The following is a 26480-nucleotide window of genomic DNA, read 5'->3' as shown; positions in this document are numbered from 1 at the left end:
AATACTATAGTTTTATAGGTAGTTATAGGTAATAGTTATAATGGCCTAGGGGTCTTATCTGCAGAGGAAGATGCAATTTGCTGCTGACAAGAAGCTTCAGAAGTCTAGAGAGAAGGGCATCACGAATGCTGCAGGCGACGACGCTCCAGTGGTGCAGGTAGCCAATGGGCAGCAGGAGCACCAGGTGCTCTCCAATTTATCTGCTAGCAATGTGCGGTTCTCCTATCTCGCAAGTTGAGTCCCTCCTGTCGTCGCTTCCTAACCTTCTATCCTAGCACCACACGATTGTTGATTGTGCAAGACAGATTTAATTCAGTCTTGGGTGAGGGGGGAATTGTCGCAGCGGCTGTGCTTGCAGGAGGGGCAAGATTCTGCACAGACACTGAATATGCACCCTTCTCGCATTTACACTACATTCACCGGTGATGAGTTAGTGTACTCCAGTCCAATGCGCATGTGTACCTATAGGATTAGAGGGAAGCAGGCGGGGCCTTTTCCAAGGCACTCACACAGTGCCATTCATGCGTGATCCACCCGTCTACGGTTTAATCTTGTGTATAGCCACGCGATCACAGTTGTAGAGACTAGGTGGAGATGATCTTACAGTCTGAGCTGACTGGTCTGCACTAGTCTCGACCATGGTGACGCCTGCAGATTGAACCTTGGAGGTATGCTAACACAATGAAGGAAGGCTTGAGAGGGACGGGCTCTTGAGGTTGAACAGTTATTAGTTGAAACTTAAGGAATCCAGGACAGGAGGGAGCATCTGCTGGGAAAGGAAGTGCACTGTCTTATGCACATTTCGTGGGCCATCCAGTTTGTGCCCTCGGTTCCTTTCACCTCTCCCTTTGTGGCTTTCCTCTTGTCTCACTGGGCACGTGTGATGTACATCACGCCAATGGTGTCTGGTCCGATGCTCAACCAATCAGGCTCGTCGTTACCAGTGGAAGATGGTGGCTTCTTCTCTGCAGCGTAACACACCAAGGTCCTCACTTGCTGATAACGGAGTAGGAGGCCAAATGTGCTATGCGCTCTCCCGCAACCTTGTTTTGCAAGCAGCGGGCGACGAAAACGACCCGACGCGTCTGCAAGTCCCCCCCATCTCTACGGCTAAATCGCCGTTCCATATCATCTAAGTAGCAGCAGGATTCGTGCCTAATTCAATTATTTTGGCTCGCCGTGCTCTCTTAGATTGTTGGCGGTATAGCCTAACTAGCAGCAGGTCGACATTGTTGATTACCTGTCTCAGCCCCTCTACGGTCAGTGAGCCTTGCTGCAACATTGCGTCTCCGCAACCGCACTCTAATGCGTCACGCTTGCGCTTGGGTAACGCCTTTGGGTTCGAAGCTAAATTATACGTATCGCAACTCAAGCAGGGTAGTCTGAACGCGCTGTTCGGCCCGAACAAGGACAGCCAATTCGTAACATCGTCAAGTGGATTTGTTATAATATTCGTAGCCTTTTCAGATAGTCCAGGCTTGACTTTTTCGGTTAGAGTAAAGCCTCTATAGGCGCCTATATATACGAACTAGACGAAACGTAAGAAGATAATATAGTCGACGTCCCTCAAGGTTATATAGCTCTCTAGAGGCTCCTACGTCCCGCCGTTGACCAGGGCATTTAGCGGGGTCGACGAACGAGCCAAGAGACCCGGGCAGATATAGAACTCCAATTTATCGGGTCCCACAATGAATTTGAGCGGCCTAGTTACGAGAAACCTAGAGTCGAGGCGTTAGAAAGATGTTTTTCATAACGTATATTATCAGCGAGTGACCCATATCAGCGAGTGACCCAGCTTAACAAATTTAGCAGGGCTGCATCCAAATGTACGATAAGAAAATTGTTAAGCTGGGTCACTCGCTGATTTGGGTCACTCGCTGATAATATACGTTAACGTTAATAGAGAAAGCGCTTACTCTCTAAGTTGTTCCGATTCCACGCCTATCATTCCGTGATGCCTTGAGAGTGCTTGAATAGCTGACATGATTAAACCTTAGAATTTGGAGCAGGTAGACTGTTTTTGGTGCACTTTGCTACTAGAGGTATTATGATGTATAAAATACGGTACTAGGTCAGGTAGCCATTCCCGTGCCGTGCCGTCCCATATTCTCCAAGCGATCCGTTATTACCCCTCTTTCACTCCGAGTCCTCCTGGACGTTACCCCCATGGCTGGCCGGGGTGTGCTATAGTCATAGCAGATAGGGATCCCAAAATATGTCCAAGTTGCGGTCAATGTCCGAGTCTACGAATCATACATCGCGGTCATGCATAATATTGCTTGCTTACGCTGGCTTACTACTAGTAGGCACCTTTCCTACCTTGCTTTGACCAGCCACTGGACAGTTTTCGATGAAATATAATAGTAATACTCAGCTTCCGCTTCCGAGAACTTGAATGTACATGGTCGGAAAGCTACTAATAGAGTACAACTTCCTTTGCAGCATCTCACCTGCGCTCAACTAACCATAAGATAAAGAGCCCAAGATAGAGATACTCGTTCCTGTCCCGGATAGGTCAGCTTGAACCGTTGCCTTACTAACAATGGTTCTCCTTCAGAGACTGGGATACAACAGCCTCTATGTCTGCTATCTCGTCGCCCTTGCCATTGTTTGTCGGGTTTACGGTGCGTCAATGACTGTACTCGGCCTTGCGGAAGAGAAAAGCAGCGGCGATACCCACGGCACCATATACGCAAACAACATCTTCAGCAATGATGGCATGCCCGACCCATACCGTGATGGCACGCTCAAGGGGTCCCTCATCCTCCACAACGGCCGCATACATACCATGGACGCGGGCAACCGAGTGGTTGGCGTGCTCGGCATCAGGGACGGCTGGATCGTCTACGCGGGACATGATGTGGAAGAGGCTGAACGCAGGACCGCCCCGGGACTAAGCCCGACTCGCAAAATCGACCTCAGGCGGCGAGTCGCTATTCCCGGGCTCATCGACTGCCACAACCACATCGTTCTGCTGGGAAACCGGCCAGGCTACCACACGCCCCTAGAACGCGCGTTTACGGTTGCCGACGTGCTGTACACGTACCGTCGGCGGGCGTCGGCGGTTCCGCCCGGCGCCTTCATAACGACCATCGGCGGCTTTGCCCCGATCCAGTTCCGGGAGAGCCAGTTACCAACACTATCCGAACTCGACAGCGCGGTGCCCAATCACCCGGTATTCATCTCGACCGGCTTCAGTGGCCCCGCCACAACCAATTCCCGGGGAAAGGCCTTCTTTGAAAGACTACCTGGGGACGCGTCCGTCTCGGTCGCTGCGAACGGCTCCATCGCGGCCGGGCTCGAGAATGGGAAGGCTTTGCTGGCACTCAGACAGCAGCTCACCTTTGCGGACCGCGTGCGCAGCGCCCAGGATGCCATGGCATATGCTGCGTCTGTTGGCGTGACCACACATGTAAATGCCTCCTTACCTTCTTTCCCCCGTTCTTTCCCCTTTCAGCGCCTTCCAGTAGGCAGGTAACCTAGTCATGCCGTAGCAGAACTGACACGCATCCCTTACTCTCCTTAGCTCGACCAAGGCGCGTTCCCCGCGTCCAACACGGCTGCCGACGGTTCAGGCAACGAGGATCTCCTCGCCATGCACTTGCCCTTCCTCTCCGTCTACGACTCCGCCTCCCGCCAACAATACGACAACGACCACGACCAACGATCTGTACCTCCGTTGATCCGCCTCCGCATCAATCACCTCCACGCCGACGCCGACGGCTCCCTGCCAACCCTCACCAACCGCCTCCGGTACTCGTACCCCTTCTTCGGCAACGCCATGGTGCGCACGGGCGGCATCGGCGAATTCGCCGTCTCCATCGACCAGTACGCAGGCGGCGAGCTATTCGAGTCAGCCGCCGCGCGCATCGCCCGCGCTGGCTGGCGGTTGGAGGTCCACTCGCTCACCGATGCCGACTACCGCGGCCAGATTGAAGGGTTCGAGCGCGTCGATGCTGCGGCAGGGGGGATCAAGAGCCTGCGCTGGGTGGTAGCCCACGTGCCCCGGATCACGGTGGAGTATCTACGGAGGCTGAAGGCGCTGGGCGGCGGGGTGAATCTGTCTGGGTTTATGTATCTCGCCGCCGCCGGTCCCGGGGCGAATGGAACCGCTCCGGCCGGCCCGCCGTTCCGGACCATTGTGGCGAGCGGGATCCCGGCCGGGTTTGGACCGGACGGGGCCAACATCGCCCCGCTGAGCCCGTGGCCGCATGCGTACTATGCCACGACGGGACGGAATGCGAAGGGGGAGGTCATCAACCGCGGACAGACCATTGGTAGGCAGAAGGTATTGGAGATGTTTACGAGGGACAATACCTGGTTCCTTGGCGGGCCGGACGAGGACGTGTTGGGCGTCCTGGAGGTGGGAAGGCTTGGGGATGTTGCTGTGTTGAGCGACGACTACTTCGCCGTCTCTGACGACGAGGTGAAGAAATTGAGAAGCGTGCTAACAGTTGTTGGAGGAGTCGTGGTCCATGATTCCGGGGATCTGCGGTATTGACAGTTTCTCACGGGTGGGGTGGTCGGAATGAAAGTGCGATGCAATTAGATCCGTTGAGGTCTTCGTCTCCCACTGTATGACCTGCATGTGCCGCTGGTTCGGTTCGAGATGCCGTGACTCCCTTGAACTTCAAGTTGCCAGCAGCCCTAAAGTACCTGCCTTACACTGCTAGTAGTAGTAATAAAGTTCGGTTCAACTCAGGCTTCCGAGGTCAAGTCAAAAGGGATTGCCGCGCAAGATGCCGACGGAATCGGCGGGGGCGACGCCGTGGTTTGACTGCAATGGGGGGGAATGGGATGCGGCCAGACAAGGCAGGATGTCGGAGCAGCCGACAGACGGATCCGCTGCGGCCCTTGAACCGTCAACCGGTAGAAATGGTAGTCGAGAGGATGAGTTTTGCATGCAAAATTCTGGCCGCACTGATAATAACAGTTGCTGAGACTGGCGCCCGCCTGTTCTCGTTCAAGTTCCAAGTTGGATTGTCTGTAGCGTTGCCCATAACTTTTGTGTAAGATACCACCTAAGAAATGGTAAGATTCTGTAAATATCGGACCATGATGTAAGTTACGTGTCATACTAGTATTTAAGTGCACATGGCAGGCTGGGCTCACCGCGAACTGGTAAGTGCTGCAATACTGTTAGTTATCAATTAGGATTGTAACCTTACCATCATTCCTCCGAACCTTAAGGTACCATGACTACCACTAAGTCGTGTGTCTCACATTTTCCGTTTAGCTCGTCGCATCATGATTGAACTTGCGGTGAAATTTCAATAGGTCAACTTATGGGTGCTGGTATTGTACATACGATCTTACCAGCATTTTACCGTACCTTACCACACCGTGCGCCTTCCAAACACTGGCAGGCTCAGCTGTCTTCGCACGTTCCTGCCCGCCCGCCCCAAGGTCGGGTCCGCACCTCTCTCAAACCGGACGCGGCTCGCGTCGCGGGGGAATGCAAAGGTCAGACACATCCCAATCTGGGGTTCGTCAATTCATTTGACTGATTGACTGACTCAGGCCTCTAAATCTGGCGGCTGCCATCTTTGGCTACGTGATGCGCTTCCCCACCTCTTCTTGCGTTAGATACCGGCCCTCCGGCCCTACCGTACTATTGTATCTCTTGCATGCACCAACTTCCTGTGACCCCTCATTCATTCCCCTTGCTCGTTGGCTCGCAACATTTCCCGTCGTGATCTGGAAGAAGCACCGACTGCAGTGCGCTGCAGAACGGCCAACAGGGACAAACCCCCCTGTCTCCGACCAGACTGGTCCTGGACTCGGCCCGAACTTCTTTGGGCCCGAGATCTCACCTCCCCCGGTCTGATGAGGTCGTGCGCACAGGCAGCGAGTCGATTGGGTCATAGTACTCGTACACCTTGTTCTCCTTGTCGCGTCCAGTGACGGCGGGGGCAGTGTACTTGGAGATCCCCGTGCTCCGGTCGTAGGACTCGAAGGAGCACGCCAGGCGCTTTCCGCCTCCGCCCGGGAGGTCGACGACGAACTGCGGCATCATGAAGCCGGCCACAGAACCACGGATCTGTGCCTCGAGGTCCAGGATGGTCTGCAGCGGCGTCCGCAGATGCTCGACGCTCTTGACCATGTCGCACTGATAGACGTAGTACTGCGCTTTTCTGTCAGACTACTCCAAAAGTTTTCATCGATAAGGGGCCGAGTACGCAGGCAACGTACCGGGAATATCTTGTTGTCAGCAAGCTTGCGGATGAGGGTCGCCATGGTCTGCAGGTCGTCGTTCACCCCTCGGAGCAGGACCGTCTGGTTGCGCACCATGACGCCCTCCTCGAACAGCTTCTGGCTGGCGGCCGACGTGATCCACGAGATCTCGTTCGGGTGGTTGAAGTGGGTGTGCCAGGCCATGGCCTTGCCCGCGCGCTTGGCCTTGTTCGAGATATCGATCAGAGCATTGACCCAGCCGTCCGACTCGTCGAGCACGCGGGCCGGCGCAACCGCGAGCCCCTTGGAAGCGAACCGGAAGCGCTTGATGTTGGGCATGCCGATCAGTCGCTCACCAATCTCCCGGATATGGTCCGGGTCCAGGTAGTAGGCATCGCCCCCCGACACGACGATGTCCTGCAGGCTCGGCTGGCTCTCCATGTAGGCGAAGCACGCCTCCCAGCGTCTCCGGCCTGGTTTCAGCGACGACTTGGTCACAGTCTCGGTGTCTGCCCCTACGGCGTACGAGCGCGTGCAGAACATGCAATACGTTGGACATGCCGAGGTTGCTGGCTTCCCGTTAACTCACGGCTCCGGCCAGCCTCCCCTTCTGGACGAACGTCCAAACAGCTATGTCTATCAACTTACGAAGAAACAGCGCCTTGTCCGGGTAGCGATGGACAAGACCCTTGACCGGCGAGTCGGCTTCTTCGTGGAGTGAATCGAGTGTCAGTTTTGGGTGGTCCGGCATCATGGCCGACTTGAGAGGCAGGAATTGGCGGCGGATAGGGTCGTGTCGTGGGTCTCGCCAGTTGATGCGGCTCAGAATGTACGGGCTATCGGTCGTCAGCAAGGATCCCACCCAGGGCACCTGGTCGAGTCTATCCCCGGAGGAGAGGCTTCTCACGTCGTCCTAGTGGCCATGGTGGCAGCGGTTATGCCAGCGTCAACATCCTGGATGAACTCGGCGCGGGTCTGCAAGCGGGTGCCGGCCTTGTCATATGACACCTCTTCCGGAAGGACGGCTTCTAGGAAGCTGTAAAGCTCTCTTTTGGTTTGGACCAGGTTTCTGACCTGCGGCTTGTGAGAAACAGGCCGCATCAGCTTTCTAGCACGAGAGGCTTACATTCCAGCGATATGAGAGAAAGTCTTTGGCCGAGATGTTCTCCCACACCGGCACTCTGCGCCAGAACTCGTCGCGGTCGTACGGCAGAGCGCTCACAACCGGGCGGGCCGTCGAGGCAGCCTCACGAGGGGGCATCGTATCAAAAAGTGGCGCAATAGAGCCGGCGGCGGAGCTGAGTGGGTTGCTGATGTCGGCAACCCGGGCCTGGGAGTGCGCGACGGAACCAACTGCTCGAGCCGAGCCCAGCATGGACGATGCCGTCCTTGGCCCGCGGCGGGAGGAGACGCGCCGAGAGACAATGGAGAGCATGATGGCAAGATGCAGATGAGCGTCCGGTGCTCGTCTCGGGTTTATCATGGCGTTGCTCTTGGCCTTGACTTGGGGAACCAGAGCCTCGCCGGCTGAATCGAGCACACTCGGACACGGTCATACCAAGCGTCGAGGAGCGACATCTTCTTATACTTACTTGCGCATCATCCCAGACTCAACTCGCAAGCGCCGACGGCCAGGCGTGGCAGCTGCGTCTGTGAGGGTCAGTGAATCAGCGGTGGCACAAGGTGCTTGTCCTGCCCCCCTGTTTGCATTTCCTTGCAGTCTGTCCAAACACTATTGTTGCGCAACAGTTTCTGCGGTTCACAGTGCAGTTTGATCCGTGTGTCGATCATTGCTCCCGGACGAGGGTGGTGAGGATGTTACTTGAGGCCCTTGTCGGAGATACTAGTTGACATGCCCAGGGGTTTGTTACGGGGGCTGTTGGTTCCGACTTGGATCCTACATACAGCACTCGGTATATAATCTTGGCACCCGGCTTGTTGGTCTCCTCAGCCGGCCCGATCACACGAACGTCTCCCGAGCAAGAAACAATTCCATTGTGGTTGCAGGCTCATGCGCCCACCTTTCCTTTTCCGCTACATGCCCGCTCGTGTCTGACGTGCGTCGGTCGATTGGGCTTCGTCCATGAGTGATATCTGATCGGAGCAACGCTAGGCGTGCCCGGTCGCCAATATGTCCTCATTTGACACTGCACGCCTGTTCTACTTCACGTCAATGAACCTGCAACGGTCACTGCATCGTTGGGACCGGGAGGATGTCTTTCTACCGGGCCGTCACTCGACTACTTTAATGACGGACAGCTTATGCTTCCGCTCCCCGAGCACTTCAAGTCCTGACTACACTGCATTACATTAAGAGGCTAGGACCTCGTTAGCCCACAGGCCGGATATACTTGCCCCTGACGTCGTTCTGGGCTCCCCCAAAGAACTTTATTATTATTGCCATAAACCCAACACGGCCATGATGGCTCGTCGATGCGGCAGCCGCTCCAGCCGCTCCAGCATCGAACCTCCGGTCAAAGGCCAATGCGAGAGGGAGTAAGTGTGGGATTCTCCACCCACAAGGGCGCGGGTTGAGGAGAGTCGAGTCGAGGGGGGAGATAATATGATAACTGACAAGGAAGCTGAACACTTAACAAAGCCTTTGTTCCGCGGCCCCCAGTTTCCCAGAAGAGACAGGCACATCCACATCCACATCCACATCCAGCCGCGGTCCAGGCGCCGGGTCAGACAACACCAACGACGGGGCTAGGGCTGCAGAAGCATCTAGTGGCGCCGCCGCCCCGCCGCCATGGGCGCCGATCGACAGTGGATGGAAGCCCTGGAAGGTCGTGCTAGGCTGCTTCTGTCTCACAGTCCCCACGTACGGCCTGCTCAGCAGCATCGGCCTATTCCAGACATACTGGCACCGCACCGTCCTGCGGGACCACGCAGAGAGCACCATCTCGTGGATCATCTCCGTCCTTGGCTTCCTGAGCTGTCTCTTCGCGGCGCCTGCAGGCATCCTGTTTGACCACTACGGCTCGCGCTGGTTGCTCCCGCTCGGGTGCGTGGTCTACGTCGCCTCCCTCATTGGCCTATCGTGTGCCTCGACGTACGCCCAGTTTATGGCCTGCATGGCGCTGGCCGGCGTCGCTGCTGGTAAGTAAGGGAGAGAAACCCGCATTCCTTTAGCTGAACCAGTGCTCCCCACCGGCTAACCAGGGGTACATTCCCATGTTGTACCTGATGTTTATAGCAGTCCCCACGACCATTTCCTTTAGTGTCGTGAGCCACTGGTTCGAAGCCAGAAAAGGCCTTGCGATCGGCTGCGCTGTTGCTGTTGGGCAACGTGGTTGTCGAGACCAATGTGGCCCCCCGGCAGACAGCGAGCGACGGTTCGGGGCCCACGGGCGTGTCCCACGTGCTGACATGTTCCGAGTTTTGGTCGTCAGCTACACTCTCTTCGGTGAGTAGCCTTGAGATTGTCTACGTACAACTGTTGTTGTTGTTGTCATTGTCTAACCGCATGTCCCTGAATCTCCCGCACACAGCGTACGAGATTGTGCTCTTCATTCAATGGGCCTCTATCCCCTCGTATGCCGCCTCGGCGGGTGCTGGGAACAAACGGTTCTACTTGATGGTGTCGTACAATTTGTGAGTGCTCTGTTTATTATTATGATTATTATCTGGTCGCCGATTTCGGGCAGGGCTCGCCAACTGACGCAAGACATTTCATCTCGCCAACCCGCAGTGGCGCTGTGTTGGGCCGGACTGTGCCCCCCTGGCTCTCCGATCGCCTGCTCGACTCATTGAACGCCACCATCTCGATGAACGTCTTCACCTTGCTCGTCGTGTTGGCCATCTGGATGCCCCTCGGGACGTCGTCCACAGCCGGGCTCTTCGTGGTGGAAGTGCTGATGGGCATTGTAACGGGAAGGTTCGTTCCCCTTGGCGGTAAGTAAGGGACACACATACACATACATACACACACACACACATGCACGCACGCACGCACGCACACACACACACACAAAACACACACAAAACACACACATATAGACAGTTCTAAGATTAGAGAGTGGTGACATGGAGGGGCAAATACTGACTCTTTGCACATCCTCAAAGTCTCGTGCATTCACGCGGTCTGCAACCCGCAGAACACGGGAACCTGGTTGGGCGCCGCCTACAGCATCGTCCCATCTGCGTAAGTGTGTGGTAACTGTGGTTGCATCATCATTCGTCGACACACGAGGGCGGCTCACGGCTCACACCGCAACGGCAACCGCAGGACCCTGATTGGGAACCCCGCCTCAGCAGCGATCCTCGCTCGCTACCGATCCAACGCGCTCGTCGCTTTCCTCCGCCGCCGTGCTCTTCTCGGCCATGATCAGCGCCGCCGCGCTACGATGGCTTGTCCTCGGCCGCCGATGGATCGTGAAGGCCAGGGCTTGAGAGTGAGGTTGGCTTCTGGCTTCTGGCTTTGGCTTTGGCTTGTCTCAGGCTCGCAGCCGCCTTGGGATGAGGGGTGACACGGCAGCGTAACGGCATACGGGTACTGTATGGATCCGTACGAGTAGTTAGGTACCTTACTTGGTCTGCTGTGAAACAGCATCGTCCTTTGTATTGCAAGACGGAACCTTCTCCGTGAATGGGATTGGTGGTTCCAAACTGTAACAGAAGGCACTTGACCGAAGGCGTAGTGCTGTTCTGTGCTTGAGCGACAGTTGACCGCGTCATCTAGATGTTGCAACCCGGTATCACTGGCAGCCCCCGTCATCGAGATTGCCTCGCAATGTGCGACATACACAACTTCTTCCACAACAACCTCGATGTAGCACTCTGTTCTTCACTCCATCCCCCCCCCACTTTGTTTTCCTTCTCTGCATCACCACTTAGACTGCCAAGTAGCCATATGGGCTGCAGAGAGGACAGTGTCATACTGCGGCTCGACACGCACCGGGAAGAAAACCCCAGGGGCTGTGAGATTGACCTTGGTCTAATCCAAGACGGCTGATGGGAATCTCCATGGGACATGGAGATGGACGAGCCATGCGTTCGCCGGCCGTCTGATGCTCTAAGATGGGAACGGCATTAGTGCCTTGCGCGCCGTGCACGGCACTCCATGTGTGAGATGACACTGGGGGCGGACAAGCAAGCGCAGCGGAGCGGGCCAACCCGTCGTCTTCACATTTGCTACGGTCAAATCCGACCGCGGCTCGTACCGTTCCCTTTCCGGAAATGAAGGGAGAGAATAGAGCACGCTTGGCACTGCCATCCTCAAGGCGGCCATATAGGTGTGCACATCTGAAGACGAAACCGGGCTGGTGAGTCTAGGTCAAGAGCGTGGGGGGATTCCAGATCTAGGTGTGTATGTACTCACACACGACCCCGTCCTTGACTTCCCGCGACGCAGCTCAGTTTGCGCTCACATTACAAACATCGAGTGTGTCATATCTTGGTTGATCTCCGAGGCTAACATACTAGCTCCGCCCAAGGGGGATGAGCTCAGTCAGACATGGAGGTACAATACAAGCATGCGAGGACCACAACGGGCCCCGTTGACCAAGCAATCCCTTCCCTGCAGAGCTCCCCTTTCCGCCGCCTCAGGGAAGAGCAGACAGCAGAACGCCTGGTTAGCGAACGCAGCCTACCACGCAAGAGCGCTTCAAACTGAGTATATCAGACGCGGCAAACCGCCAATCTCATTGCCGGCCAAAAAGCCTCAGATGCATAGGATTGGCCACCGTCTCTGCCAACTAAGATGGCTCGACCACATTGGCCATGCGCGCCCAATACCGGACGTCAAAATGCTCCGACAGCGTAGCCCTCCATGACCTTCTGGCCATGGGATCCTGCCGTCGACTCGGCCCCGGACGCAAGGGAACGAGAGGCAGTGTACTGCTAAGCGCACATGCAGGAATGAGAATGACCAAAGTTGGCGTCGCGGAGACTAGGTGGGTCCCCTACCCTGCCTTTTGCGCACTCTCCACGAAGCGCTCGGCCACGTCGATGCGGCTGCCCCCGAGGGACGTGATTTTGTCGGCGAGGGCCTTTTTCCTATCCAGATCCGCGATGTCGTCCCCACCGCCGATGCTCTTCCCGTAGACCATGATGTTGGGCACCGTCTTTCTGCCCGTCATTTCGCCCAGCTTGGCCTGGATCTTAGGCCCCAGCGGATGCAAGTCCAGCTCGACCACGTAGGGTGCCGGTTCGATGACATACTTCTCGAGCAGGATGCCCTTGGCCCGCTTGGAGTAGGGGCAATAGGACTTGGAGAAGATAATGACTAGGAGCAGAGCAGCGAGGTCAGCAAGATATATAATTTCAGCGTGCACGAATCGTCGTGGGGAAAGTCAGTACCTGGAGATTTCTTCAGTATGGAATTCAGTTCCGCTTCTACCTCATGGTCCTCCGTCGTCTCCTCCTCCGTTCCCGCCTCCACTGCTTTGGGCGGGCGTTTCTGCTGCCCACTCGCCGAGCTCCCTACTCCAATCACCTTTTCCGGCACGTCCGGCTTGTTGGGGCCTTTGGCTTCTGCGCTGTCCTTGGCCTTCTGCTCGGCCTGTCGCAGTCGGTCCGCCATCTGCTTGGCGAGGATGTCGTCATCTTTATCGATATCTCCGTCCGGGTCGACATCGTGTCCGGCCATGACCTTCTCCCCCGGGTGCTGCTTATCCATGGCGTTCTTGGTCTTGGAGAAGAAATCGTTCAACGAATGCCTGTCGACATCCCGAGAGTGGCGGGCCTTCGAGGTGAAGAAGAGCAGGGTGACAAACCCTGCGAAGACGAGGTATACAAGAACGCGCAAGCGCCTTTGGGACGGCATGACGGGCAGCGTCGTCGCCCTGTGGTGTGTAATTCAGGAGCGTGTCGTTTCGCGCGTATGAAACGCAGCAGATGTCGATCTTGACCAGCTGCTGCCGATGATGATAGACGCCCGATTCAGCATCTATACTACCCTCAAAGGTCAATTGGAACAAACGGCCTCGATGACAGCATTGCAATTGCACGTGGGATCGAACGCCGTCGACAAAAATGAAGTTCGACGTTCTCCAGACAAGACGCGGGATTGAAACTGGGTCGAGGACTTGACGTTACACTGCAGCATTACGGGAGTGTACGGACTGTACACTACTGACCACTGACCAGTACGGATTGAAATTTCCGTAACTACCTTACGTAATCTCAAATGACTAATCAATCTTCAAAGTTCCGCAATGCCGACAGGACAGTGTATACTGTGTAACTAGAAGACAGCTTCTCTGCACCTGATGATTTCAACCTGCAGGACCGCGTCGCCATAAACATGGTGATGTGTCTCTGTCTTGCACGTTACGACATACCGGCTTCAACCTCACTCGCGAAATGTATTTGTTGTGGCCGAATTTGCCCATTTCTTTGCCACACTGTTGAGGCTCTTCAACCCTGTGGAGCACACTGCAATCAGTGAGGCACTGTACGGTTAGTCATTGCTATCACCGGCTTGAGCCTTACAGCAACCGTGACGGCCTCATGCTTTCTCGTCCTCGTGTGATCCAAGTTTACAACGTACATCCATCGAAACGGTTCGAAGGGATTCTGCATCAATATTGCATGAGCTTGCCGCCCGATCACTACAATACCCTAGTCTGTTATTACCGCATCTAGACATCACCGATTCTGCCCCAACCTGAATTAATAATGGCTGCAGCTTCTAAATTTGTCCTTCGTGACCGTCGAAGGATTCGGGGGCTGTTACTTATTCTCTGCTCATAGTCTGAAGATTTTCGAGATAAAGACTTGACGCACAGCGGACCAGTTGCAATGACTGCCACGTCTCACCCTCTCTACTAGTGTAGCTAGCGACTTGCATCCCCAATCTCTTCCTACAGCTGTTTACAGCAACGGATAAACCTCCTACCTTGAGCCCCCTATTTAGAATCCATCTATCCGCTACCGACCGCCAAAATGGCCACCACCACCCTCCCCTCATCGGTTCCTGACACCCACCCGGCCATAGTCATCACCGCTCCCCGCCAACCGCTTCAACTTCTTTCACGTCCTACCGTCCCTCCCAAGGATGGCGAAGCCCTCGTCCACGTAACCTGGACGTCCTCCAGCCCTCTGGACCTGCACCGCGCCGACGGCGGCTTGGCGCTTGGCACGCCGCCCTTCGTCATGGGCATCAGCTTCGGCGGAACCGTCGTTGCTCTCGGAGGCAGCAAGCCCACGCACCTGAGCGTGGGGGACAAGGTGGTGGGCTTCGTGCAGGACGGCGCGCCCGACGAGGCCGGCTTCCAGACCTACATCACGCTGCCAATCTGGAAGGTGAGCAAGGTGCCTGCCAGCATGACGCTGCCTGAGGCGGTGACGGTGCCTGCGAATCTCGTCACGGCATTCCACACCATCACGGAAGACCTGGGCCTGGATCTGCCGTGGCCGTTGCCCCAGGGGTGGACGCCGCCGCAGGCCCAGGAGCGGATCTTGGTGTGGGGCGCGGCGAGCAGCGTCGGCATGTATGTGCTGCAGGTTTTGCGGCATTGGGGGTACCGGAACGTGCTGGCCGTGGCAAGCGGGAAGCATCACGAACTCCTGAAGGGGCTGGGAGCGAAGGAGTGCTTCGACTATCGGAACGGGAACGTGGTGGAGGAGATAGCGCGGTACCTTGCCGATGCCGAGGGCAGCGCATCATCGGCCGGGCGGCCGAGGGTGCCCTTTTTCGTGGACTGTATCGGGTCCAGGGAAGGAACGCTGCGGCCGCTGAGCAAGATCGCGGAGCCCGGAAGCAAGGTTGCCATCATGTTGCCGGTGATCAACGTCCACGCGGGCGATGAGCAGGTGCCCGAGTACGAGGGGGACGTGAGCAAGGTTCTGCCTGGTGACTGGGCGGAAGGGGTCGAGCTGAGGGGGACCAGGACATTCTTTTACGCAAAGGTGAGTTCGACCAGGCCTCGGCCTTTTCTACCAATTGCACATACATGGCTGACAAGCGATGCTTCTTTGTTGGCAGAACGAGTTTTTCAAGCACCATCTTCAGCCAGAGATTGTGCCTGCTCTGTTGGAACAGGGGGTGGTGCAGCCGAACAAGCACAGAATCGTTGAAGGCAACACGCTACTGGAACGAGCGGAAAACGCACTCAAACTGCTCAGGAATCAAGCTGTATCGGGCGAGAGGCTCGTATGGAGAATCGCCGACGAGGAGGACTGATTGATCATTGATCTGCCTCCTACGATGCATGTTTAAACCTAGGAGGTGATTTAGAGTACTACTAGTAGTACATATCAACTTACCCTTATCCCAACATACGGTCAATAAGTAGGTTAAGCTGTTGACACTAGGAGACCGCAACTCATAGGTCTTCTCGTTCACCCCTGAATGTCAGTTCTGCCCATTCCCCTGAAACGGTGGACACCAAAGCCCCAGCTCGGGCACTGCCCCAAGGTTACCTCCGGAAGCAGATGAGCCGAACAGCAGCGTGATTGGTGGTAAGACTCGGCATTGATGTAAATGTACCATTCTCCATCAACCTGGGATGGCGGGAAACGTTGATAGATTGCCGCTTGCTGGTTACCTACCTAAATAAACCCCCTTACGATCTATGTATGGATGTGGTTCGAGCGGGCAGTCGTTGCCGCATTGTGCCGGAACAACGTAACCTTCCGGATCGCAGCCGCCTTTGCTAGGTTCGGCCCAAAGCAGAACGTTCATCCGTTTCTTCCGTTCTGTCATGGATCAGGTATGGGTGGGACTGAGGTTACGGCCCGAAAGTGATGTACAAGTACCACCTTACCTACCTCGGTACGGAGTACTGAAGAGTGCTCGATGGACCATATCAATATCCCAAGCATGTCCCCACCAACCGGGAGATGCGTTTAAAACAGTACTGGAGGACTTGATAATGCCCACCAACCCGGTTCCCAATCCTATAGGCACAGAGCATTCAGAAGCGTTTCTTGCTCATTGCAGTCACCCAATATGATGCTCCCAGCAGTATTGACGATCCTGTTGGGCGCTTCGGCCGCCAGCGCCGCCCTGACATACAAAGGGGTGGACTGGTCCTCGGTGATGGTGGAAGAACGTGCGGGTGTCTCGTACAAGAACGCGAACGGCAATGCGCAGCCACTGGAAAAGATCCTGAGCGCGAACGGCGTCAACACCGTCCGGCAACGGGTATGGGTTAACCCCCGGGACGGCAACTACAACCTCGACTATAACATCGCGTTGGCGAAGAGAGCAAAGGCGGCCGGACTGGGGGTGTACGTCGACTTCCATTACAGCGACACTTGGGCTGATCCGGCCCATCAAACCATCCCGTCAGGATGGCCAACTGACATCGATAACCTCTCCTGGAAGCTGTACAACTACACGTTGGATGCGGCAAACCGATTCCAAGATGCAGGCATACAACCAACCATCATGTCCATTGGAAACGAGATCAGGGTCGGGTTGCTGTGGCCCACTGGCAAAACCGAGAACTGGGGCAATATTGCGCGATTGCTGCACTCGGCTGCGTGGGGCATCAAAGACTCCAGGCTCAACCCCAAGCCGAAGATCATGATTCATCTCGATAATGGATGGTGAGTGGCTGGCTCCTACCCTTGGTCCGAGTGAAGTGTGGGATGCTGAATGAGAGGATGGTAGGGACTGGGGAACCCAGAACTGGTGGTACAGCAACGTCTTGAAGCAGGGTACTCTCGCATCCTCGGATTTCGACATGATGGGTGTCTCATTCTACCCCTTCTATTCGGCGTCGGCCACTCTGAGCGCGCTCAAGACGAGTCTCAGCAACATGGCCAACACCTGGGGCAAAGAAATCGCCGTCGTCGAGACCAACTGGCCGACATCGTGTCCCAACCCACGGTACAGCTTCCCCTCGGACGTCAAGAGTATTCCCTTCTCAGCGGCGGGTCAAACGACCTTCATCACCAACGTGGCCAATGTTGTGTCGTCGGTGAGCCGCGGAGCAGGGCTGTTTTACTGGGAACCTGCTTGGATTCACAATGCGGGCTTGGGTTCTAGCTGTGCCGACAACACCATGTTCTCGCAGTCTGGGCAGGCACTGTCAAGCTTATCCGTTTTCCAGCGGATCTAGGGCCTGGCAGAGTTCGGTGGGCTTGTGAACATTAGCTGGAAAGAGAAGGCGGAAGTAGGAACAGGAGAAGTAGAGGATGGTAGAGAGTGAAGTAGCTCAAATGAGATATCGTGATATTTCAGTTGACTGCCCCACTATTGTGGCATACACGTACAACATTCCAGGTTGTGCGCATCGACCATCCAAAGCTCCGAAGCTGAATGTCGTGTTCATGATGAATCTGAGATTTGGGGCTCTGCTTTCCATGAGCATGGATGGGTAATAAACGAGCCCGGGCGCTCCAGTTGCGTGCTCCACACGTAACGGAAATTTAGCGCCACAATGCAGCCACAGCTCCCGCCACAAGCACTCCAATAACCACGGGCAGCGGAATCTGGCGAGGGCACAGAAACCCTACGAAATTTTGTGAGTGGGGCCCCAAGCAGCAGCGACACTGCCATCCACTACGCAGCGAAACCAGCCGTAGTCAAATCCACTCCATCATCGCGACAATCTGAATTTCGCTCTTCGATACCAGCACTATCGAACAGAGCGAAACCCGTGATCACCGACAACCGCAAAGATGGCTGACACCGAATACGTACGTGCCTTGTCCCCCTCGCCGTTCTCGGTTTCCGGTGACCGCAAATACCCCGACGACCATCGACGCTTTTTAGAGCCTGCAATCTCCGAAGCCTTGGGCGGACACTTAAGCTGATGATGGCGATGACAGAATGCCGAGGAGGCCGCTGAGCTGAAGAAGAAGAGAGCCTTCCGCAAGTTCTCCTACCGGGGTATTGACCTCGACGCGTACGTGGCCGTTCTCCTTGATTTCCCCAACCAGCAACAAAGATGTACCTGGACAACGAAGCCTCGAGAGCACTTAACGTGGTGACAGAGAGGAGGAAGAGGAAGGGCTGCGGGAAGAGGAGGCGACAACGATGTGAAATTGCATGAGTGTTGGTGCTGGGAAAGGGACAGAGCGCTGACACGATTGTCCGTACAGTCTCCTCGACCTCAGCTCTGATGAGCTCCGCGATGTCGTCCACGCCCGTGCCCGGAGAAAGATCAACCGGGGCCTGAAGCGGCGCCCCATGGGCCTGATCAAGAAGCTGCGCAAGGCTAAGCAGGAAGCTAAGCCTAACGAGAAGCCTGACCTTGTCAAGACGCACCTTCGTGATATGATCGTTGTCCCCGAGATGATCGGCAGCGTCATCGGCATCTACTCCGGCAAGGAATTCAACCAGGTGGAGATCAAGCCTGAGATGGTTGGTCACTACCTCGGCGAGTTCTCGATCACATAGTACGTCATGCCCTACCCTCTCGGCTGCTCCCTTTTGAAGAACATTCTGCAAGATTGGGATCTCAGGGACAAACGGACGGCTAACACCCCACTAGCAAGCCCGTCAAGCACGGTCGGCCAGGTATCGGTGCCACGCACTCTTCTCGTTTCATTCCTCTGAAGTAAGGGCTGTGGGATATGGGTGGTTCTTGCATTCAGTCAATCATGGATCAGGCGAAACGGGAAACGGTTCTGCTCATGGGCAATTGATTGATGTCGCGATGCCAAGCGCTATCTTGGACGGATCACGAGATAGTGTTACAGAGCAATTCGAGTGCTGCATTCGGTCCAAAACAATCCATGACACATTCATTAGGTGAGAGTTCGCATGGGGAAGATCCGGTGTTATGGCGGCGATTCGAACTGGACCGAAAGGTTCCAACGCCTGGGATGAGATATTATACCCCATTCCTCTCATCCTTCGCCGATGTTGTGCGGTGTTGGCGACGAATACCCATCAGATACCTCACGTTGCCTCTCAGAGCACGCCGCAGGTCTGTCCCAGTCCGCTCATGAAGCTGCTTCGGCAGGTTTCGCACTCACACTCAAACCCCTTCTCCTGCTTCCCATAGTCCCACGTCAACTGCTCCCCCTCGCATATATCTCGCCGCGCTTGCACACAGATATGGCGGGGCTTGATGAAGTGTGCCAACCCAGAAGGGCCAATGCGCCATGAGCAGTTCGGCCCAGGCGGGACACTGCTACTTGAGTAACAAGAATTCTGCTTGCTGCTAGCCAGCGAAGTTGAAGGGGCAGGGCAGCAGTGGTTGACCAGTGAGCCCAGCAGGTACACGCATGCTTCCCGCGTCGCCACTCCACCCCCGGCACGGGGAGGACCGGCGCCCTGGTGGACTTGGAAGGCGTAGTGCTTGAAGAACTCGAGACATGCATTCCGGGCGTCCGTCTCGGAGGAGCTGCTCACCACTTTGGCTTTGATGCCCGCTATGTAGGACTCGTACTCCTGGCGCGTCACGGTCGACCCGGCAAACCGGCCATGCTCGAGATTCTTGCCCAGCTCTCCGGACGTCAAAACGCGCGCCGCCTGGTCAAAGTCGGCGGGGACGACACCCAGCCGGGCGGCGAGCGAGGGAAAGGCGAGGGCAATGACGTCGGGGTCGGAAGCGAGGGCGCCGCGACAGGCGGCCAACTGACTCTGCATGAGCGCCTTGTCGCCCGAGAACTTCTCGTTGAAGAGCGCGGTCATCGCGGGCGCTTCATCGAAGATGAACTCGTCTCTTGCGAAGTCGCGCGCCGCGAAGAGGCCGTAACCCACGTCCGGGCTCACGAAGCCGACACGGACGGCGGGAGCATATCTGGGTGCGCGGCAGAGGAATTCTGATGGCGCCTAGAGTACGTTGAAATTGATTGCGTTAGCCAAGCAAAGCACAAGCGTGGGGCAGCTCAAGGATGAGGGACGGATCCCCGACGGAAATCTTGCCGAGCGGACAACGGGGGTACGGGCAAAAGGCCAAGAAAACCGAGGAACATAAAAAATAATGGAGAGTTACACGCCTTTGCTTGCTTTGATGCGTCAAATACTTCATTCGGCGTTGTCCTCGGAGCGCTCGCCATGCTGGTGTCAGCTGAGCGCTCGGGAGTTGGACGGAAGGCGGACGGGTGAAGCATGCATCGGCACAGCGTTGACCGTATATTCAAGATCGGAGGCTGGGGAGGCCTCGGAAATGGGGGGTCCTCTTTAATTGGTAAGGAGGGATGGACCACAGAGTTGTTTACGACAATTTCCAGGGAAAGGACGTTGGGTTATAGGACGGTTGCGGAGTGGCTTCCTCGGCGTCTCGACTCAAAGGCACCGTAGTATGTACAGGCAAGGTGACACAACGTGCGGGTTTTTATGCAACACAAAGCTAACCCCAGAGGCAGCGTTCTTGCTACTGGGACGCTGCAGCCAACCTCTTTGCTTTGCGCGCTTCTTCGTCGAGATGTTGTTGCTTGTAGTGGGCGATGACCTTGTCAATGTTGATGTAATGACCGGCGGGGACGTTGTGTGGTGAACCTTGTGTAAAGACCCTGTCACATGGTCAGCAATGTATCGCACCGATTGCAATGGCTCCTGGCATGACAAGGAAGCGCATAGAGCAGCCTCGGGCACCAAACCGCAGCCCTCTGTCGCGGTGAGCACTGGCTCTCGCTCTCCTCCTTTCCTTGGGGATTTCATATGTCATATGTCAAGAAATCGTCACATACTCAGGGTAGGTGAGCTCGTAATGCTTGCTCCGCTCAGCGTGGTAGAGGAGATGCTTGTCATGAGCCGCTTGCTGGAGCGCTGCCGTCATAAGGTGATTCTTTGTCTCCCACTCGTTGCCGTAGTCTGATATCTTCTCAAACCACTTGTGGATGGCCGAGGGCTGGCCGTCCTCACTGGGGCGCGAGATCGAGTAGACGAAGATGGAGGCGGCAACCGTGCCGACAGTGATGTAGAACGCAGACTACCCCTTTGGTTAGTTCCTAGCTCTTCTATCATTCCCCAGCAATGACCATATGAGTTTCCAACGGGTTCTTCGGACGTACCCCAAGCGGTTCCGCGACATTGTGGGCATGCTCGTGGTGATCGTGGCCATGGCTCGAGGCGTAGGATCTCGTGTTCTTCAGCACACCCGTCGGCCGCGCTGCCCGGGCTTGCCGGGAAAGCTGCGCTACTCTCTGCCTGATTGCTGACATGGTTGCTGTCGTTCTGCCGCAAGGGCGGGCAATTCGGGCAGGGGCAGAAGAGGGATGTCGGTTTCGAGCGCTGGGGGGAAGTTGACCCAACTCCCTGCTCACTTCCCGAGACCCGATAGCTCCCTTCCGGGCGCGGTCAAAGAGCAAAGCCTAATTGGATCTGCTGGACTCGAGAGAAGGTAATAGGGCTGCGTGCCCGCGTGAGAAAGCAGCAACTTCGGGAAGTCGGTTGGTGCTGAGTGACTATTTGCCAATGAGCTTGCGTTCAATTCAATCATCACGCTCGATGCCCAGAGCTTGGCAACGACAAAGCTACAAGTCACGTGACTGGAGCCTGCGCTTAGGGATGAGAAGCGCGCTTGCCGCCATTTGCGGCTATGAGCCAATCGGCAACTGTCCTTTAAGATCCAAAAGTCGTAAGTTGTCTTTTACCTTCCACCAGATTCAAACCCGTCTTGTGAGACAAAGCCGGGTTCCAGTTGTCTATTAGCAATCTGTCCTTTCTTATTTCCATTCTTGAGTTTACTAAAGTGGCCAAGAAGCCATGGTATTTATTAGAGATACTTTAAATTGACCACCGCTCACTCTTGATTTCCATTGACGTGCTGCTCAGTGCTTCCCCCAACAGTAGAACTCTAGAAGCACCCTTAGATGCAGTCACTCTCATACTCTCAATTCTCAGCTACAACAGTCGAGCCCGGAATCCATTCTCACTGCAGCTCGATCCGACAAAATGACGAGGTCACAGCTGAAGATGCTTCCACTCAATCTCGTGGCTCTCATTAGCCTGATGGCCTGGAGTGCAGCTGCCTCAACACCATCTCACTCATCATCCAGTGAAACCTCGACGCCGTCGGCGTCACCATCAGCCGACGTCGAGCTAATCTGCCACACCGACAATCCTGCTGAATGCTACCCAAAGATCTTCCAAGCAACCGACGAATTCCAAGTGGTCCACGACGATCAGGACCTTCCTCTCGGTCTCCACGTCAGGTTGAATGTCTACACCGGGAAGAAGGAAGCCAAGATCAACGTGCCGGACGAGAACGACGTAGCATTGGAAGGCTTGCCGGTGGACTCATCCGTGGTCATCGTCGAGCGAGACCAATCTGGACAAGGGGGGGAAGCAAGTGATCAAGTCAGGCTCTCGCCCAACGCTCCCCCCTACGACCCGGCAGGCAAAATCAAAACACCCGAGTCGGCCAAGTCGGACGAGGGCAGCGCATTCTACAAGTCCCTAGCCATCCTGAAGAAGGGCCTGGACGTCGACGGGGCGTTGGAAATGCTCGAAGACATCTCCCACGACATCTACTACGGCCTCAAGATAGCGGAGGACTACGAAACCGTCCGCGAGCTGTTCTGCCTGGCCGCGTCGGAGTCTTCTTCGGCAGCAGGCGACGCACACACTTCCCTCACTCGCGCCCGTCTCGCAGCCCTCACGTTGTCCTCAGCCGTTCAAAACAATCCGAAAGCGCTCGCCGAAATCGAGCGGCATTGGACAACAAAGCTCTCATCCTCGCTTTGCCGGTCCGACTCAACCGAGCCCCTAGGAACCACCACTTTTGTCCTGCTTGCCCCGTCATTATCATCACCGTCGTCGTCGTCGTCGTCGTCAGCCTCTGCGACGGCAGACACGGACCCCGCGCTGACCAAAGCCCGCATCTCCCTCCTGAGCGGTCTTCTCCGCTCCCCGATTTTGCGACGGGACTTCCTCGCCTCGGGCGGCCCGTCCCATCTACTGCGCATCCTCATCGCTCGGAACCGGCAGCCTGAGTGGTTGTTGGCGCAGCGATCGGCTGCCTTCCTCTTGCTGGACAACTTCCTCGACCCCGACATGGGCGCCACGATGGGTGAGTGGCCCACTCAGGCTCAGTTGCCAAAAGAAGAGTGTGCTGCACGGGAAGACAAGCAGCAGGGGAAAGATGGTGAGGAAGGAGAATGCTTGGATTGGCATGTCGAGCAATTACGGTCGAGACATGCAGCTATCGACCATTGGAGCCACGAGCTGTGGTCGAAGTTGGCCAAGTACAGGAAGGCTGAAGCAGCTGGGCAAGCGCGGACTGATACTGTTCGAGAGAAGACGGATTTGTGATTGAGATGCCCATGTTTTGTTTTCTATTTAGAAGGTCATCTATACCCTTGTACTACCTAGCTAGAAACGATGTATACCGTCTGAGCAGAGGCTTATGATGAGACTGTAGCTGCTGGGTCACCGCATCGTAACACATACCTTCCACCGCATGCGCACGTTCTGTACGAGGTGGCTAAGAGGACTTTCATTCTGCGGCGAGGATGTGGCAGTTTCATCGAGACTTGTCGCAGACGTACGGAAACTGCTGTCTGTATCAGAATTTCGGGAGGTATTATGACAGGATACTGCGACTCACTCCGCATACAGCTCGTGTGACGGCGCAGTTGCAGTCTGAGTGACACCCGGAGGTGGCGAGTATGGGAACACAACTAGGAGTACTTGGTATATGAGGGGTTGCAAACAACAATCACTGGGGAGAGCAGAACCTGTTGTCCACCGATCCTCACACTTGTGCGACAACTTCACCGGCCCTAAACGCCGCGATTTTTTGTCTAAATGTAGCATAACAGGGTTCCGAAAAGATCGCAGAATGATTAGACGCCACCCAATGCTTCGCTGGATCTAAGAACTAGGTAGTCGCCATTGAGAACCACAAAAGAGATTCCACAGTCCATGAACTCCGTAGACCTTTAGATCGGCCGCCAACCACTGTGTGACGCCGAAATAACAAAATAAAGCGGAAAATAGAAAACAAAGGCCTAGCGCTAACACTTACGACACTTGTGGTCGCGGTGATTTGACGTTCCGGCAACTCATATGAGCTGGCCCCGACACTGTCAGGGGCAGCCTTGAACTATGGCGAGGCAGCCAGGCAGCAGACGTATAATGTAGTAGGACATGTTAGAGCGAGTAATTGACCAACTTCCCGCTGAGGGGACACCCAGAAAACACAAACACTCCGTCAGTGGTGGTGTGCCCTGTAGAATGCGGGTCGACGCCTTAGTTCAACCCATCTAGGTTTCAGTGGAGGGAGTCGCCAAGCACGCCGGTGAGGCAGGGTTGAGGCCCGGGGCCCGGATCGCTATTCGCTCGGCCCGACGCCTGTGTTGCCAAAGCCGCTCAGGTTCCAACCGGGGTACTTGGCTGAATGATCGTCTGTCGAGACGTTGGTAGGCGGAATAGGCGGGAGGTCATTCCTTGGCCCCTCAGACGCCGGGGAAGAGTGTTCATCGGCGTGGGCAGCGGTGTACGCATCAGACGGCTGATCTCCCATCGGAGCGCCCGAGGCCTTCTTCGGGAGCACGCCCTTATCCTGGAGATACTTGAGCGTCTCCACGATAGCCAGGTCTTCTTGGTCATTATCATTCAGAATGAGACGTTGCTGCAACGTCATGCGGCCACCGTTCAACTCGCGCTCTCTCAGCGCAGCTTCCCGAACCGCTGGGTCGTGGACAAAGCGGCACTTGCCCCGCTTGCCACATGTGCCTCCGGTGGAGTAGTACTTGCAATGCTTGGTGGGGTCCGCTTTTCTGGGCGGGGGAGGGACGTTGCTCGGCTCGTGACGAGCCGACAAGACTTCAGGCTTCTCGTCATCCGAGTTGACATCGCTGGAGGGGGACGAGCTCAAGTCAACGTCCCTCATGTCGTCCCCTTCATCTTGCTGTTCACGCTTTCGCTTGATGCTCGACTCGACCTTCTCTAGTTGCTTTCTCAGTTTCTCGGCCCTCTTCTCTAGGGCGCTGTCCCTGGCATCGTGTGCATCGCCATTCTGAGCCTTCGCCGCAGCCTTGGCGGCTTCGATCTTGGCTTTCGTTGGAAACCTGGCACGACGCTCGGCGATCCACGCGGCAATCTCGGACGAGGTCTTGGGGCTTGTATATGGTCAGTATGGGCAAGAGAGGTACTGCAGCGTCCGTGGGGAAACATACTTAGGAGCTTCAGCGCCAATCATCTCATTAAGGCGCTCCTCCTCGTTCTCGTCATCCTCATCAGAGTCATCCCCGGGTGTCAGGCCCAGGGTGTTGGTCTTGCGCTTCTTTTTCTTGCCCGCAGATGCTGCATCAGGCTTCTGATGCTGGATAGGCGGCGTCTGGGCGCTCGGTCCTTTGTTTTGATTCTGGTTGCGGCTGCGACTTTTATCGCCGCCAAGGTGCCGGGGCTTGGAATGGTGAAAGCCACCGCGGCCGTGTTGACGAGGGCCGCGACCAGAATGGGCATCAAATGGCGGCGCGGGAGGCATGTATGGTGCGGGAGGCGGATAGCCTTGGTAGGGAGCAGGGTACGGAGCCGGAGGAGCAGGAGGCCCGCCGTATGGATATGGAGTGCTCACTGGAGCGGCCGTCGGCGGAGAACTGTTGCCATCAAATCCTATCCGGATCGGGGGTCCCATCAGCTGCCCCTTGGGCCCGGATCGATCGTTGTAGCCGCTGCGCCCACCACGTCCGCCACCACCGTATGCTCCGGGAACCGGGTGGGGTTGAGACGGCGCGCCCCATTGCTGGACCGGAGGACCAGGTTGAGGCGCGGGACCCGGATAGGGCTGGCCGTAGGGCGGCTGAGGAGCTGGTGGGTATTGGGGCTGACCACCATATGGCGGCTGTTGGTGGTACACCTGAGGAGCATAATTCGGGTGATAGTTCTGGACAGGTAGCGGCGCGTGCGGTCCGCCTTGTGGCGGGTGTTGCTGGCTATGTTCCGAGTGCCAAGCTTGATGCGGCAGCTGGGGGTAGCCGGGCTGCGGAGGGCTGGGGTATGGGGCGGGAGTTTGAGGGCCGTAGGTAGGCTGCTGGCCGTAACTGTATCCCGGTTGCGGTTGGTGGTAGCCACCCCGGTCCGATCCGGTCCGACCTCTACCACTATGACCTCCGCGAGGGCCATACGACGGATAACTCCCGGGGCCGGCGCTCGGTGGCGGCGGTGGGGGAGGCCCGTAGTTGTATGGCATGGTTTGTGAAGATCCGAGACCGTTAACCTCGAAAACGGCGTCGAAGGTCAACAGAACAGGCCCTGGTCAACTTCCCAGGACTGGCTCGCTCGGACTAGTGCGGCCCAACAGCTGATGAAAGGCGTCTTCACTTGAATACAAAGCCCGCAACAGCTAAGGTAAGGTACACGAGGAAAAGGAAACCGATGAGAATATACAGTGCCTGGTGTCGCCGACGTCGGGAGATCGGAGCGTGGGACGGTTTGGTGTAAATTCGGTGAAGGTTTCAAGGGTCTGTTGGTAGTTCGGATGACTTCACGGTAGTGGCCCGTGCGAGGA

The 26480-nt window shown here is 56.2% G+C and overlaps 11 protein-coding genes across 11 annotated transcripts; 6 read left to right on the top strand and 5 right to left on the bottom strand.

Moving 5' to 3' along the window:
* Positions 1-2209: 2209 nt before the first annotated feature.
* B0T15DRAFT_520866 (amidohydrolase family-domain-containing protein) lies at positions 2210-4986 on the top strand. Its single transcript, XM_062868528.1, has 3 exons — positions 2210-2363; positions 2443-3412; positions 3527-4986. The coding sequence occupies exons 2-3, from the start codon at positions 2543-2545 to the stop codon at positions 4499-4501; spliced, it is 1845 nt and encodes a 614-aa protein (XP_062727022.1). The 5' UTR covers positions 2210-2363; positions 2443-2542; the 3' UTR covers positions 4502-4986.
* An 823-nt stretch (positions 4987-5809) lies between these two features.
* Positions 5810-7609, bottom strand: B0T15DRAFT_387577 (uncharacterized protein; the record flags this gene model as incomplete). The annotated part of the gene is made up of 5 exons (XM_062864394.1): positions 5810-6124; positions 6193-6743; positions 6823-7010; positions 7082-7218; positions 7301-7609. 5 exons carry the CDS (start codon positions 7607-7609, stop codon positions 5810-5812), a joined length of 1500 nt encoding a protein of 499 aa, XP_062727021.1.
* Positions 7610-8596: 987 nt separating this feature from the next.
* On the top strand, positions 8597-10643 carry B0T15DRAFT_482315 (major facilitator superfamily domain-containing protein; the record flags this gene model as incomplete). Its single annotated transcript, XM_062866092.1, has 8 exons — positions 8597-8670; positions 8885-9273; positions 9374-9580; positions 9666-9768; positions 9866-10068; positions 10240-10318; positions 10403-10482; positions 10615-10643. 8 exons carry the CDS (start codon positions 8597-8599, stop codon positions 10641-10643), a joined length of 1164 nt encoding a protein of 387 aa, XP_062727020.1.
* Positions 10644-12012: 1369 nt separating this feature from the next.
* B0T15DRAFT_67379 (thioredoxin-like protein) lies at positions 12013-13219 on the bottom strand. Its single transcript, XM_062871188.1, has 2 exons — positions 12475-13219; positions 12013-12400 (listed from the first exon to the last, which is right to left on the bottom strand). Exons 1-2 carry the CDS (start codon positions 12938-12940, stop codon positions 12078-12080), a joined length of 789 nt encoding a protein of 262 aa, XP_062727019.1. The 5' UTR covers positions 12941-13219; the 3' UTR covers positions 12013-12077.
* Positions 13220-14061: 842 nt separating this feature from the next.
* On the top strand, positions 14062-15301 carry B0T15DRAFT_389355 (chaperonin 10-like protein; the record flags this gene model as incomplete). The annotated part of the gene is made up of 2 exons (XM_062864484.1): positions 14062-15027; positions 15104-15301. 2 exons carry the CDS (start codon positions 14062-14064, stop codon positions 15299-15301), a joined length of 1164 nt encoding a protein of 387 aa, XP_062727018.1.
* Positions 15302-15658: 357 nt separating this feature from the next.
* Positions 15659-17437, top strand: B0T15DRAFT_520851 (family 53 glycosyl hydrolase). Its single transcript, XM_062868527.1, has 2 exons — positions 15659-16671; positions 16736-17437. Exons 1-2 carry the CDS (start codon positions 16070-16072, stop codon positions 17184-17186), a joined length of 1053 nt encoding a protein of 350 aa, XP_062727017.1. The 5' UTR covers positions 15659-16069; the 3' UTR covers positions 17187-17437.
* Positions 17438-17571: 134 nt separating this feature from the next.
* Positions 17572-18802, top strand: B0T15DRAFT_427260 (ribosomal protein S19-domain-containing protein). The gene is made up of 4 exons (XM_062865664.1): positions 17572-17766; positions 17899-17975; positions 18172-18468; positions 18564-18802. The coding sequence occupies exons 1-4, from the start codon at positions 17749-17751 to the stop codon at positions 18631-18633; spliced, it is 462 nt and encodes a 153-aa protein (XP_062727016.1). The 5' UTR covers positions 17572-17748; the 3' UTR covers positions 18634-18802.
* A 183-nt stretch (positions 18803-18985) lies between these two features.
* B0T15DRAFT_482309 (uncharacterized protein) lies at positions 18986-20079 on the bottom strand (the record flags this gene model as incomplete). The annotated part of the gene is made up of 2 exons (XM_062866091.1): positions 18986-19852; positions 20020-20079. 2 exons carry the CDS (start codon positions 20077-20079, stop codon positions 18986-18988), a joined length of 927 nt encoding a protein of 308 aa, XP_062727015.1.
* A 317-nt stretch (positions 20080-20396) lies between these two features.
* Positions 20397-21186, bottom strand: B0T15DRAFT_507816 (uncharacterized protein; the record flags this gene model as incomplete). The annotated part of the gene is made up of 3 exons (XM_062867670.1): positions 20397-20535; positions 20713-20954; positions 21037-21186. 3 exons carry the CDS (start codon positions 21184-21186, stop codon positions 20397-20399), a joined length of 531 nt encoding a protein of 176 aa, XP_062727014.1.
* A 645-nt stretch (positions 21187-21831) lies between these two features.
* On the top strand, positions 21832-23423 carry B0T15DRAFT_67223 (uncharacterized protein). Its single transcript, XM_062871187.1, has one exon. It carries the CDS (start codon positions 21920-21922, stop codon positions 23276-23278), a length of 1359 nt encoding a protein of 452 aa, XP_062727013.1. The 5' UTR covers positions 21832-21919; the 3' UTR covers positions 23279-23423.
* A 617-nt stretch (positions 23424-24040) lies between these two features.
* On the bottom strand, positions 24041-26294 carry B0T15DRAFT_67221 (uncharacterized protein). The gene is made up of 2 exons (XM_062871186.1): positions 25147-26294; positions 24041-25089 (listed from the first exon to the last, which is right to left on the bottom strand). Exons 1-2 carry the CDS (start codon positions 26160-26162, stop codon positions 24300-24302), a joined length of 1806 nt encoding a protein of 601 aa, XP_062727012.1. The 5' UTR covers positions 26163-26294; the 3' UTR covers positions 24041-24299.
* Between the last annotated feature and the right edge of the window lie 186 nt (positions 26295-26480).

Source organism: Chaetomium strumarium (assembly GCF_033439665.1).
Source record: "Chaetomium strumarium strain CBS 333.67 chromosome Unknown B0T15scaffold_1, whole genome shotgun sequence".
Lineage (NCBI taxonomy): Eukaryota > Fungi > Ascomycota > Sordariomycetes > Sordariales > Chaetomiaceae > Chaetomium > Chaetomium strumarium.
The sequence above is the reverse complement of the archived record's forward strand: the minus strand, read 5'-3'. Positions and strand labels throughout refer to the sequence as shown.